Raw genomic sequence first — 14,647 nt, 5'->3', positions numbered from 1 at the left:
GCACTTCAACCTACTCTCTCTTCCCTAGCCTCTCTATTGAAGGATTTTTTTCTGTAAATTTTTATATCAAATTAGAAAAAATTATTTTAGATCATGACAACCCAACAGATCATGATGACCCAGCAAGTACACTCCCGGGCACTTATTGCAGAGAGAGGAAAACTTACATTAATACAAAATCCTGTACGGCAGCTTCATTTGCAGTAGCCAAACTGGAAACAACCCAGATAGGCTTCAACAGATAAATGGTACATCCATACGGTGGGACCCCACTCAACAATAAAAAGGAGTAAAACTATTGATACATGCAACCATTTGGATGGATCTCCAGAGAATTAAGTGGCAAGTAAAAAGCCAGCCCTCAAAGGTTACATACTGTACGATCCCATTTACATAACATTCTTGAAATGATACAACTGTAGGATGAAGGGCAGATGAGTGGCTCCCGGGGTTAAGGCAGGAGTGGAAGCAGGAGGGAATTGGGTATGGATATTGAAGGGCAACATGAAACAACAAGGTCTTACGGTATAGCACAGGGAAGTATATTCAGTGTCCTATGATAAACCACAATGGAAAAGAATATGAAAAAAAACAATGTGTGTGTGTATATATATATATATACACACACACACACACATATACAATGCGTATGTGTGTATATATATGCGTATATATACATATATACGCATATATACATGCAACAGCAGAAATTAACACAACATTGTAAATCAACTATACTTCAATAAAAAGCGAATTAATGAAAAGGGCAACATGAGGGCTCCTACTAGATGTTCTGCATCTTGACTAGACTGATATCAATTATCCTGGTTTTGATCTTGTATCATAGTTTTGCAAGTTTTTACTTTTGGGGAAAAGATAAAGGCTATATGGGACCTTGCTTTATTATCTCCTACACCTGCAGGTGAAATCTAGTTAAAACAAAGACTTTGATTTTTGAAAATTGCCCATTTCTGGGGAGAAAATACTTACATCCCTTCCAACCAGATCTTCTTTATTCTCCACGATGCCCCAGGGAGCAATTCCTATAGCACAAACCCGGCCTCTGGACTTGGAGGAGTGGTCTTTCAAGGCATCCCCCACGTGGCTGATGACACCTGTGAGAGGCCATAAGTCATATCTGTAGGTCCCTTACCTCCCATCAAACCACTATTCATGAACTTCAGGGACCCCAGCTCTGAACCACTCCATATTTCCTACAGAACAGGGTTAAGACACTGAAAGTCTGAGCTCATAATAGCTAGTCATCCTGCATTAGCTCCTAGAAAAGGGAAAACCAAAACCAAAACCAAAGCAACTGTGCAGGAATTGTCTTTACAAGTTTCCAAGACCTAAGGATGGAAGTATGAGGGGTCTCTCTGGCAGGCCTTGGCTGCGTTCAGCTAAAGTTGAGAGTCAGATGGCCTGCCATGTTCCTCAACCTCTCTGGGCCTTGGTGACCTCCTTCATGTGATCAGGAAAGGATTGTCAGGGGCCTCAGTGAAAATGAGGCTTGTACAGGGCTCACTTCAAGGAATGACACATAGTAGGTCCCAGAAATGTTGACCATTATCATGATCATACTGAAATAAAAACGAGCTACCGAATAAAGATTTCATTCTGCCATAAATATTATCAGAATGCAGTATCTTCTGTTTTTTAATCATAATTATCCCAAAGCTCTTTGGGAACCACGATGAGCTCTGGGTTTGTACATTTGCAGCAAGGGATACAGCCTGCACTTACCTGTGCTGATGCCCCCAGTGAAGATCCAGGCCCCAGTGGTCACAGCAGCCTTGATCAGACCTTTCCCAAAGACCTGCTTCAGCTTGGACTGCATCTCAAAGTTCTGGAGGCCTCCGTGCACGGATATTAAGAGCTTGGGGAGTTCCAGCTGCCAGTCTCTCACCATGAGATGAAGCAGTGAGTCTGGCTTCGTGTCATAGGAGACCCGGATATACTGCAAAAGAGGGTGTGACCCTCAACACTCGTTCTTCGATTTGACTCTTGTGTCACGGGGAACAAGGCTACTGTTCCTGTCCAAGCAACAGCCGCCTGGCTTTCTCTCCCATGGGGTTCTGGGGCCCTCTGTGTGAGTCTGTGGCCAAACGATGGAAGGGAACTCTGGAGGGTTCCCAGATATAGCAAATAAAAATAGAGAATGCACAGATAAACTTGAATTTTATATGAACAATGTTTTAGTATAATTATGGCTCCTGCAATATTTGGGATGCATTAATACTAAAAATTCATCCGTTATTTAACTGAAATTCAAATATATCTGGGGGTCTTATATTTTACCTAGCAACCTTAATCTTTTTTTTTCATTGCCTTAGGATGATTTATTTTATCAAAGTTCCCAGCTAATTTTCATGGTATCAGAACTTCTATAATGACAATAGTTAATACTGAGACTAAAAGGAATCCTGAAAATTTCCAATAATGATATACAGTAATATTAGCAAAGATTTATTTTAGTTATTTAATGAGTTCATCAAAAATTATGTGCAGTCACACACATGCATATATGTGCAAATGTCTCCAAATTAACAAATTTGTAGGAAATTTGTAGAAACACATTTGTAGAAAATAAAACTGGAGTTTAAAGGAAACACATTTTAAAATTTGAAAGCAAAGACCATTTATAGTTCTAAACAAAATCTGAAATACTTCTTCAATGTGTCTGGCATTCTTAGGAACACAGAAATTACTCCTGTTTGATTTTATCTCTGAGTACTTTTTGCTCTTTTGAAACTTCTAGGAAATATACCTGCCAGGTTTACACAAAATTTAGAGCAACTTATGAATTTATGTACTTTTAGGTAAAACTTCTTAACAATTAGTCATTGTTGGGCTATGTAAATCACAGGTAAATCACAGTTCAGAATTACCTGAAATTATATACACTTTAGATGCAATCAAAAGCAAACATGTTCCAAAATAGAATATTGTTCACTTTATCCAACGGCAACCCTAATCTTGAAGGCATCAATTCCAAAGCTGGAAAGATACATGCTCCCCAAAGTTCATTGTAGCACTATTTACAGTAGCCAAGACATGGAAACAACCTGTCTGCTGTGAACAGATGAATGGATAAAGAAGATGTGGTACACATACACACACACACACACACACACACATGCATATACATACATGGAATATTACTCAGCCATAAAAAAGAATGAAAAAATGCCATTTGCAGCAACATGGATGGACCTAGAGATTGTCATACTGCGTGAAATAAGTCAGACAGAGAAAGACAAATATCATATGACATCACTTATATGTGGAATCTAAAAAAAAATGGTACAAATGAACTTATTTACAGAAATAGAGTCACAGGCGTAGAAAACAAACTTATGGCTACCAGGGGGGAAAGGCGGGGGAGGGATAAATTGGAAGATTGGGATTTACATACACACACTACTATATAAAAAATAGATAACTATTGATAATAAGGACCTACTGTATAGCACAGGGAACTCTACTCAACACTCTGTAATGACTATATGGGAAAAGAATCTTAAAAAGAGTGGATGTATGTCTGTGTATAACTGATTCACTTTTCTGTACAGCAGAAATTAACACAACAGTGTAAATCAACTATACTCCAATAAAAAATTTTTTTAAAAATTCCATAGCTGGCTCAGCTAGAATGTGGATCCAGAGGTTGGCCAGGACGATGAGGAAGGAGTGGGTGCTGGGAATGGGGATCAACAGCCAACCTCGGGGCTGGACCTTCCCCTCAAGGTGAAGAAGAGGTTAATGAGCAGATGCCTTGGCCCCTGTGAACAGCCTCTTTGTGTCCAGGCCAGTAGGCAGGGTGCCCTTCCAGAAGACCTTACGTTGTGGTCTTTGGAACACAACTGAATTTTATTTGAACAATGATGTTGGGCCGGTGAAATAGAATGAAATTGCAAAAATGGTCTCACTGGGCACGTGAGAGCATTATTCAGAATGAGCTGAAAGGGATCACAGTGCTGACGCCTCCCCTCTTGGCAGGGCTCATCAGAAAGGCAGAGGGCATTCCCTGTTTACATGCAAATGTGAAAGGCCTCCGTTTTCTTGGGCCAGCTGAATGCAAGCCCAGAGAGGCTGTGTGTGGACTTCAGAGGGAAATATTTCCAGAAACTCCTAACCCATGTAAGGGGGGTGGTAAATGTCCACTGTGAGAAAAAACAAAGTCCCAAACAACCCTAAAAAACAAACAACATAATTCGTCTCTCATCACTGGAGATGGGGTGGTATCTTTGTAGAGTGGGGCTGGACTGTGATGTATGAATTCACAATCTTGGTACAGATTTAAAGGATACTCCGTGTTCTCTATCATAGTGCCCAGTTTCCAAATCTCATGGCTAAAAACTCGAGTGTGTGGATATATTTCCTGTCTTTGCATTGAAAACTCTAGGAAGATAGAGCCACACCCCTGAAAGAAGACCCAGGTGTCTGCAGTCCGGGAGGCGGGGCCTCTGATGGAAGCTGCGGCTCAGTGGCATCCCTTCCCAAGGCCCCTCTTACCATGGCTTTATTGGAGTATCCGCCACCCTGGAATTCGAGAATCCCGTAGGAATCTGTTGGGTAGCTCTGGGTGTGTTTGCCAACAGACCATTTTTCAGGCTGAGTCTCCACCTGCTTGCTCTCCTCTCCATTTTTGCTGGCTGTTACGCTCGGCAGAGGGGGGATATGCTGGTTGGTGAGCTGGCCACAGCAACACCTGAAAACAAAGGCAAAGCTCAGTCTTTCTATAACATTTTCCTCCTTAAGATGAGTTAAGCTCAACAGAAGCAGCCTAACACCTTCCTTATCCAGCTTTACTGCAGACAGAAATGCCCCTTACGATGTCCTTTTCCAGATAATCAATGCATATCTATTTCCATACCAGAAAAGTATAAATACCAGACTATTCTAAACACATTGGATGGTTGCCCTTCCCTACTGAACACATTTTTAGTCTTTTTGGTGTCCTGACAACATGACTATGGCCATCAATCACTGAATATTCTGTGACAAAGGACAATCACGCTCCCCCATGCAGAGTTGACCTGCAATGATTTTTCAATATTATTGAATTATCCTGTTGCTAGAGAAATGTAAAACATTTCTCTACACAAGTAACATTGAAAGTATATTTACTTCAGTTTTAGTCAGAAACTGGCTGAGGTAGAATCCAGGACCTAACCATTTTAAAGCCTAGTTATTCAGAAGCTGGTTAGGGCCTAAATCCATTCAGTTTTAGGCAGAAACTGGCTGAGGTAGAATCCAGGGCCTAAGCATTTTAAAGCCTAGTTATTCAGAAGAGGGGGGCTTCCGGGAAGATGGCGGCAGGGTAAGACGCGGAGATCACCTTCCTCCCCGCAGATACACCAGAAATACATCTACACGTGGAACAACTCCTACAGAACACCTACTGAACGCTGGCAGAAGACCTCAGACCTCCCAAAAGGCAAGAAACTCCCCACGTACCTGGGTAGGGCAAAAGAAAAAAGACTAAACAGAGACAAAAGGATAGGGACGGGACCCGCACCAGTGGGAGGGAGCCGTGAAGGAGGAAATGTTTCCACACACTAGGAAGCCCCTTCGCGGGCGGAGACTGCGGGTGGCGCAGGGGGAAAGCTTCGGTACCGCGGAGGAGAGCGCAGCAACAGGGGTGCGCAGGGCAAAGCGGGAAGATTCCCGCACAGCGGATCGGTGCCAACCAGCATTCACCAGCCCGAGAGGCTTGTCTGCTCACCCGCCGGGGCGGGCGGGGCTGGGAGCCGAGGCTCAGGCTTTGGTCGGAGCGCAGGGAGAGGACTGGGGTTGGCGGCGTGAACACAGCCTGCAGGGCGTTAGTGCGCCACGGCTAGCCGGGAGGGAGTCCGGGGAAAAGTCTGGACCTGCCGAAGAGGCAAGAGACTTTTTCTTCCCTCATTGTTTACTGGTGCGCGAGGAGAGGGGATTAAGAGCGCTGCTTAAAGGAGCTCCAGAGACGGGCGCGAGCCGCGGCTAAAAGCGCGGACCCCAGAGACGGGCAGGAGACGCTAAGGCTGCTGCTGCCGCCACCAAGAAGCCTGTGTGCGAGCACAGGTCACTAACCACACCCCACTTCCGGGGAGCCTGTGCAACCCGCCACTGCGGGGTCCCGGAATCCAGGAACAACTCCCCTGGGAGAACGGACCACCCGCCTCAGGCTGGTGCAACGTCACGCCGGCCTCTGCCGCCGCAGGTCCGCCCCGCACTCCGTGCCCCTCCCTCGCAGGCTCGCCTCGCACTACGTGCCCCTCCCTCGCAGGCTCGCCGCGCACTACGTGCCCCTCCCTCGCAGGCTCGCCACGCACTACGTGCCCCTCCCTCGCAGGCTCGCCGCACACTCCGTGCCCCTCCCTCCCCCCCCCTCCCTGAGTGAGCCAGAGCCCCGGAAGCAGCGGCTCCTTTAACCCCGTCCTGTCTGAGCGAAGAACAGACGCCCTCCAGCGACCTACACGCAGAGGCGGGGCCAAATCCAAAGCTGAGGCCCTGAGAGCTGTGAGAACCAAGAAGAGAAAGGAAATCTCTCCCAGTAGCCTCAGGAGCAGCGGATTAAAGCTCCACAATCAACTTGATATACCCTGCATCTGTGGAATACAGGAATAGACAACGAATCATCCCCAATTGAGGAGGTGGACTTTGAGAGCAAGATTTATGATTTTTTCCCCTTTTCCTCTTTTTGTGAGTGTGTATGTGTATGCTTCTGTGTGAGAGTATGTCTATAGCTTTGCTTCCACCATTTGTCCTAGGGTTCTAACCATCCGTTTTCTTTTTTCTTAATAATTATCTTTTAATTTTAATAACTTAATTATATTTTATCTTACTTTATTTTACTTTATCTTCTTTTTTCCTTCCTTCCCTCCCTCCTTCCTTCCTCCCTCCCTCCCTCCCTTCTTTCTTTCTTTCTTTCTTCTTCTACTAATTCTTTCTTTCTACTTTTTCTCCCTTTTATTCTGAGCTGTGTGGATGAAAGGCTCTTGGTGCTGCAGTCAGGAGTCAGTGCTGTGCCTCTGAGGGGGGAGAGCCAACTTCAGGACACTGGTCCACAAGAGACCTCCCAGCTCCACATAATATCAAATGGCGAAAATCTCCCAGAGATCTCCATATCAGCACCAGCACCCAGCTTCACTCAACGACCAGCAAGCTACAGTGCTGGACACCCTATGCCAAAAAACTAGCAAGACAGGAACACAACCCCACCTATTAGCAGAGAGGCTGCCTAAAATCAAAATAAGTCCACAGACACCCCAAAACACACCACCAGACGTGGACCTGCCCAACAGAAAGACAAGATCCAGCCTCATCCACCAGAACACAGGCACTAGTCCCATCCACCAGGAAGCCTGCACAACCCACTGAACCAACCTTAGCCACTGGGGACAGACACCAAAAACAAAGGGAACTATGAACCAGCAGGCTGCAAAAAGGAGACCCCAAACACAGTAAGATAAGCAAAATGAGAAGACAGAAAAATACACAGCAGTTGAAGAAGCAAGGTAAAGACCCACCAGACCTAACAAATGAAGAGGAAATAGGCAGTCTACCTGAAAAAGAATGCAGAATAATGATAGTAAAGCTGATCCAAAACTGTGGAAATAGAATAGACAAAATGCAAGAAACATTTAACAAGGACCTAGAAGAACTAAAGAGCAAACAAACAATGATGAACAACACAATAAATGAAATTAAAAATACTCTAGATGGGATCAATAGCAGAATAACTGAGGCAGAAGAACGGATAAGTGACCTGGAAGATAAAATAGTGGAAATAACTACTGCAGAGCAGAATAAAGAAAAAAGAATGAAAAGAACTGAGGATAGTCTGAGAGACCTCTGGGACAACATTAAACACACCAACATTCGAATTATAGGGATTCCAGAAGAAGAAGAGAAAAAGAAAGGGACTGAGGAAATATTTGAAGAGATTATAGTTGAAAACTTCCCTAATATGGGAAAGGAAATAATTAATCAAGTCCAGGAAGCACAGAGAGTCCCATATAGGATAAATCCAAGGAGAAATATGCCAAGACACATATTAATCAAACTTTCAAAACTTAAACACAAAGAAAACATATTAAAAGCATCAAGGGAAAAACAACAATAACACACAAGGGAATCCCCATAATGTTAAGAGCTGATCTTTCAGCAGAAACTCTGCAAGCCAGAAGGGACTGGCAGGACATATTTAAAGTGATGAAGGAGAAAAACCTACAACCAAGATTACTCTACCCAGCAAGGATCTCATTCAGATTTGATGGAGAAATTAAAACCTTTACAGACAAGCAAAAGCTGAGAGAGTTCAGCACCACCAAACCAGCTTTACAGCAACTGCTAAAGGAACTTCTCTAGGCAAGAAACACAAGAGAAGGGAAAGACCTACAATAACGAACCCAAAACAATTAAGAAAATGGGACTAGGAACATGCATATCGATAATTACCTTAAATGTAAATGGACTAAATGCTCCCACCAAAAGACACAGATTGGCTGAATGGATACAAAAACAAGACCCATATATTTGCTGTCTACAAGAGACCCACTTCAGACCTAGAGACACATGCAGACTGAAAGTAAGGGGATGGAAAAAGATATTTCATGCAAATGGAAAACAAAAGAAAGCTGGAGTAGCAATTCTCATATCAGACAAAATAGACTTTAAAATAAAGAATATTAGAAGAGACAAAGAACGACACTACATAATGATCAAGGGATCGATCCAAGAAGAAGATATAACAATTGTAAATATTTATGCACCCAACATAGGAGCACCTCAATACATATGGCAAATACTAATAGCCATAAAAGGGGAAATCGACAGTAACACATTCATAGTAGGGGACTTTAACACCCCACTTTCACCAATGGACAGATCATCCAAAATGAAAATAAATAAGGAAACACAAGCTTTAAATGATACATTAAACAAGATGGACTTAATTGATATTTATAGGACATTCCATCCAAAAACAGCAGAATACACATTTTTCTCAAGTGCTCATGGAACATTCTCCAGGATAGATCATATCTTGGGTCACAAGTCAAGCCTTGGTAAATTTAAGAAAATTGAAATTGTTTCAAGTATCTTTTCCGACCACAACGCTATGAGACTAGATATCAATTACAGGAAAGGATCTGTAAAAAATACAAACACATGGAGGCTAAACAATAGACTACTTAATAACGAAGTGATCACTGAAGAAATCAAGAGGAAATAAAAAAATATCTAGAAACAAATGACAATGGAGACACGACAACCCAAAATCTATGGGATGCAGCAAAAGCAGTTCTAAGAGGGAAGTTTATAGCAATACAATCCTACCTTAAGAAACAGGAAACATCTCGAATAAACAACCTACCCTTGCACCTAAAGCAATTAGAGAAAGAAGAACAAAAACTCCCCAAAAGTTAGCAGAAGGAATGAAATCATAAAAATCAGATCAGAAATAAATGAAAAAGAAATGAAGGAAACGATAGCAAAGATCAATAAAACTAAAAGCTGGTTCTTTGAGAAGATAAACAAAATTAATAAACCATTAGCCAGACTCATCAAGAAGAAAAGGGAGAAGACTCAAATCAATGGGAGAAAATATTTGCAAATGAAGCAACTGACAAAGGATTAATCTCCAAAATTTATAAGCAGCTCATGCAGCTCAATAACAAAAAAACAAACAACCCAATCCAAAAATGGGCAGAAGACCTAAATAGACATTTCTCCAAAGAAGACATACAGACTGCCAACAAACACATGAAAGAATGCTCAACTTCATTAGTCATTAGAGAAATGCAAATCAAAACTACAATGAGATATCATCTCACACCAGTCAGAATGGCCATCATCAAAAAATCTAGAAACAATAAATGCTGGAGAGGATGTGGAGCAAAGGGAACCCTCTTGCACTGTTGGTGGGGATGTAAATTGATACAGCCACTATGGAGAACAGTATGGAGGGTCCTTAAAAAACTACAAATAGAACTACCATATGACCCAGTAATCCCACTACTGGGCATATACCCTGAGAAAACCATAATTCAAAAAGAGTCAGGTACCAAAATGTTCATTGCAGCTCTATTTACAATAGCCAGGACATGGAAGCAACCTAAGGGTCCATCCACAGCTGAATGGATAAAGAAGATGTGGCACATATATACAATGGAATATTACTCAGCCATAAAAAGAAACGAAATTGAGCTATTTGTAATGAGGTGGATAGACCTAGAGTCTGTCATACAGAGTGAAGTAAGTCAGAAAAAGAAAGACAAATACCATATGCTAACACATATATATGGAATTTAAGGGGAAAAAAATGTCATGAAGAACCTAGGGGTAAGACAGGAATAAAGACACAGACCTACTAGAGAATGGACTTGAGTATATGGGGAGGGGTAAGGGTAAGCTGTGACAAAGCGAGAGAGAGGCATGGACATATATACACTACCAAACATAAGGTAGATAGCTAGTGGGAAGCAGCCACATAGCACAGGGAGATCAGCTTGGTGCTTTGTGACCGCCTGGAGGGTGGGATAGGGAGGGAGACACAAGAGGGAAGAGATATGGGAACATATGTATATGTATAACTGATTCACTTTGTTATAAAGCAGAAACTAACACACCATTGTAAAGCAATTATACTCCAATAAAAATGTAAAGAAAGAAAGAAAGAAAGAAAAGAAAAGAAAGAAAGAAAGAATATTTGTTTTGCTGCTTTTGCTGCTCATACTTTTGGTGTCATTTCAAAGAATTATTTGCCAAATCCAAGGTCATGAAGATTTACTCCTATGTTTTTGTTTAAGAGTTTTATAGTTTTATCTCTTACATCTGATATTTGATCGATTTTGAGTTAATTTTTTTATATTGTGTTATGTAGGGACTTAAATCCATTCCTTTGATGTCCAGGTGTTCAGCACCATCTGATGAAGAGACTAATCTTTCCCCATTGGTTTAGGCAACCTTGCTGAAATATCAGTTGGTTGTAGATGAATGGGTTTCTTTCTGGACTCTCAGTTCTATTCCATTGGTCTGTATGTCTACCCTTACTCCAGTACCATACTACTTTGATTAGCGTAGGTCTGTAGTAAGTTTTGAAATCATGTAAAGTGAGTCCTCCTACTTTGTTCTTTTTTTATTAGATTATTTTGGCTATCCTGTGTCCCTTGCAATTCCATATCAATCAGTTTGTCAATTTCTAGAAAGAAGTCAGCTGGAATTCTGATAGAGATTGCTTTGAATCTGTAGGTCATTTTGGGAATATTGCCATCTTAACTATGTTAAGTCTTCCAATCCATGAACATGGAATGTTTTCCCAATTATTTAGATTGTCATTAATTTCTTTCAACAATGTTTTATAGTTTTCAGATATAAGTTTTGTTATTATTATTTTTTTTTGGTCGTGCCACGCAGCTTGTGGGATCTTAGTTCTCCAACCAGTGATTGAGCCTGGGCCCACGGCAGTGAGTCCTAACCACTGGAGCACCAGAGAAGCCCCTCAGATATAAATTTTGTAATTCTTTTGTTAAGTTTATCCCTAAGTGTCTAATTCTTTTTGATACTATTGTGTATGGAATTGTTCTGTTAGTTTCATTTTCATATTGTTCATTGCAAGCTTATAGAAATATATATGATTTTTGTATATTGATTTTGTATGCTGCAAACTTGCTGAACTTCTTTAGTAGTTATAATAGTTTTTTAGTGATTCCTTAGGATTTTCTATATACAAGATTATGTCATCTGCTGATAGAGATAGTTTTATTTCTTCCTTTCCAATACGGGTGCCTTTTATTTCTTTCTCTTACCTAATTGCCTTGGTTAGAACCTCTAGTAAAATTTTAGTAGAAGTGGTAAGAGTGAACATCCTTGTCTTGTCTCTGATGTTAGGGGCAAGCATCCGATCTTTCACCACTAAGTATGATGTTAGCCGTGGATTTTTCACAGAAGCTCTTTATCAGGTTGAGAAAGTTCTCTTCTAGTCCTAGTTTTCTGTTTTTTTTTTAAATCGTAAAAAGGTGTTGGATTTTGTCAAACACTTTCTTGGTGTCAGTTGAGGTGATCATGTGATTTTTGTTTTTTATTCTATGAATTTGATGTATTGCATTAATTGATTTTCTGCTGTGAAAACAACCTTGCATTCCTGGGATAAATCCCAGTTGGTTATGATGTGTAATTCTTTTTATATGTTTTTGGATTTGGTTTGATAGTATTTGTTCAAGATTTCTGCATCCATATTCACAAGAGATATTAATCTGTAATTGCCCTTTCTTGTGCTGTCTTTGTCTGGTTTTAATATCAAGGTAGTACTGGCCTCATAAAATGAGTTGGGAAGTGCTCTCTCATCTTCTATTTTTTGAAAGAGCTTGGAAAGAATTGGTATCAGTTCTTCTTTAAATATTTGGTAAAATTCAACTGTGAAGCCCTCTGGACCTAAGCTTTTCTTTGTAGGTAATTTTTTTTTTTTTTTTTTTGTGGTACGTGGGCCTCTCACTGTTGTGGCCTCTCCCGTTGCGGAGCACAGGCTCCGGACGTGCAGGCCCAGCGGCCATGGCTCACGGGCCCAGCCGCTCCGCAGCATGTGGGATCCTCCCGGACCGGGGCACGAACCCATGTCCCCTGCATCAGCAGGCGGACTCTCAACCACTGTGCCACCAGGGAAGCCCCTGTAGGTAATTTTTGATGACTAATCCTGCCTCTTCACTTCTTATAGGTTTCTTCAGATTATGTATTTCTTCTTGAATCATTTTGGCAGTTTGTGTCTTTCTAGGAATTTGTCCATTTCATCTAAGTTATCTAATTTATTGTCATTGGTATACAGGTCATAGTGTTCCTTTATACTCATTTCTATTTCTGTAAGATTGGTAGCAATGTCTCTTCATTTCTGATTCTAGAATTAAGATTTTAGATTTAGAATTAAGTCTTCTCTCTTTCTTCATCAATCTAGCTAAAGGTTTGTCAATTTTGTGGCTCTTTTCCAAGAAACAGCTTTTGATTTCATTGATTTTTCTCTATCGTTTTAAGATTTTCTATTTCATTAGCTCCCATTCTATTCTCTATTATTTCCTCCCTTTTCTTTCTTTCAGGTTTAGTTTGCCCTTCTCTTCCCAGTGTGTTATAACATTAGGAACTCTAACAAAAAGGCCAGAAGATACCCTGGAAATCTGTCTAAAGCCCTCAGCTCCTTGATCTCACTAAGTCTAAGAGGAAAGTGTGGGCCCATCTGCTTGTGAAAACTCACATGAGTGAATGGAGGACAGCGCCTCTCCCCTGAGGCTGTCTGCATCTTGACAGAGGAACTTATAGCCCAGGTGACTCCCTGGTTAATGACTCACATGGGGCATAAGTTCTAGCTGTCCTTGACTTCTTCTCTCCCTCCCCCAAACACCAGAATAGTTGCTGGCAACTGGCAAAGAAGTGCAAGTTTGAATAATGTCTTAATTATGGCTTCCAACTTACCTGTTAGGATCTTTAGTGCTGGGAATTACAAAGATACATTCTCGTTTGCAAAAGGTTTTTTCTATCCAAGATTTCTGTCCCTGGAAGAGAAAAAAAGTGGAAATTAGACCAAGATATTCCCAAGCCATCCTCAGAGTTCATTCTTTTGCTTTTATAAAATGAGTAGTAACAGGAAGTCTGTCCAAAACATCTGAATAGACACGTCCAAGAATGGTGGACACAAGTCTTTCAGGATCTTAGCTCTGGTTTCTTTTAAGAGAAATGGCTCAGAAGTATGTATTCATGGTTTCCATAGGGCTACAACCTGGGTTTTGTATGCTAGTCAGAGTCTGCAAAGGGAGAACGATGATGCCCCTGGAGTAAGCCAGTGCCCCACGGAGCCTGGTGTGGACGTGAGTTACTGGAGAAGCTGACAAAGTCGGCCAGTCTAGGGTCAGGTCTTTGATTTGCTCTCAAGACCCCATCTTCTCCAGACTCTCAGGCTCCCCACACACCATAGTCATTTTTTATTAATTAATTAATTTACAGGTAATTTTTCTAACTGGTGCTCAGATTCACTGAATGTTATTTTTAGAATTAAAAATATTGGAGGTGGGATCCGAGAGCTGAGGGCAGGCTTGATGTACCCCACCTCGGGGTGGTGCTCTGACTGCGGCAACTGTTGTAGGGCTGCCTCCGGGGAGACAGCGAGGTGCCACCGACCCCTTAAACATCTTCTTCTGAAGTACATTCTACGCTAGGAGGAATGACTGCACTATTTTCCTGTGCTATGGCCGTCAGACCTGGTAGAGGTAACATCTCTACAGAAACCCCAAACCTGGCAAGGATGGTTCAGATTTTGGCAGATTGTCGCTTCATCCCCACCCAACACTGATAATATCAGCAGAAGGACCTTCAAGATGGCGGAGGAGTAAGAGGTGGAGATCACCTTTCTCCCCACAAATACATCAAAAGTATACCTACATGTGGAACAATTCCTATAGAACACCTACTGAACACTGGCAGAAGACCTCAGACTTCCCAAAAGATGCCCTCAGATGACCTCCATGCAGAGGCAGGGCCAACTCCAAAGCTGAACCCCAGGAGCTGTGCGAACAAAGAAGAGAAAGGGAAATTTCTCCCAGCAGCCTCAGGAGCAGTGGATTAAATCTCCACAATCAACTTGATGTACCCTGCATCTCTGGAATACCTGAATAGACAACGA

General features: G+C 41.7%; 1 protein-coding gene across 1 annotated transcript in view; it reads right to left on the bottom strand.

Annotated features, from left to right (window-relative positions):
* TRPM1 (transient receptor potential cation channel subfamily M member 1) overlaps positions 1 to 13,571 on the bottom strand; it is a gene marked incomplete at both ends in the record, with an annotated part of 81,828 nt that extends 68,257 nt beyond the window's left edge. The window contains 4 exons of the mRNA XM_082838656.1: positions 991 to 1,115; positions 1,744 to 1,957; positions 4,516 to 4,711; positions 13,444 to 13,571. Coding sequence (XP_082694782.1) covers positions 991 to 1,115; positions 1,744 to 1,957; positions 4,516 to 4,711; positions 13,444 to 13,571 — 663 coding nt within the window. The remainder of the gene's footprint in view (positions 1 to 990; positions 1,116 to 1,743; positions 1,958 to 4,515; positions 4,712 to 13,443) is intronic.
* Positions 13,572 to 14,647: the final 1,076 nt, after the last annotated feature.

This window comes from Leucopleurus acutus, assembly GCF_964270905.1.
Source record: "Leucopleurus acutus genome assembly, chromosome: 1".
Classification (NCBI taxonomy): domain Eukaryota; kingdom Metazoa; phylum Chordata; class Mammalia; order Artiodactyla; family Delphinidae; genus Leucopleurus; species Leucopleurus acutus.
The sequence above is the reverse complement of the archived record's forward strand: the minus strand, read 5'-3'. Positions and strand labels throughout refer to the sequence as shown.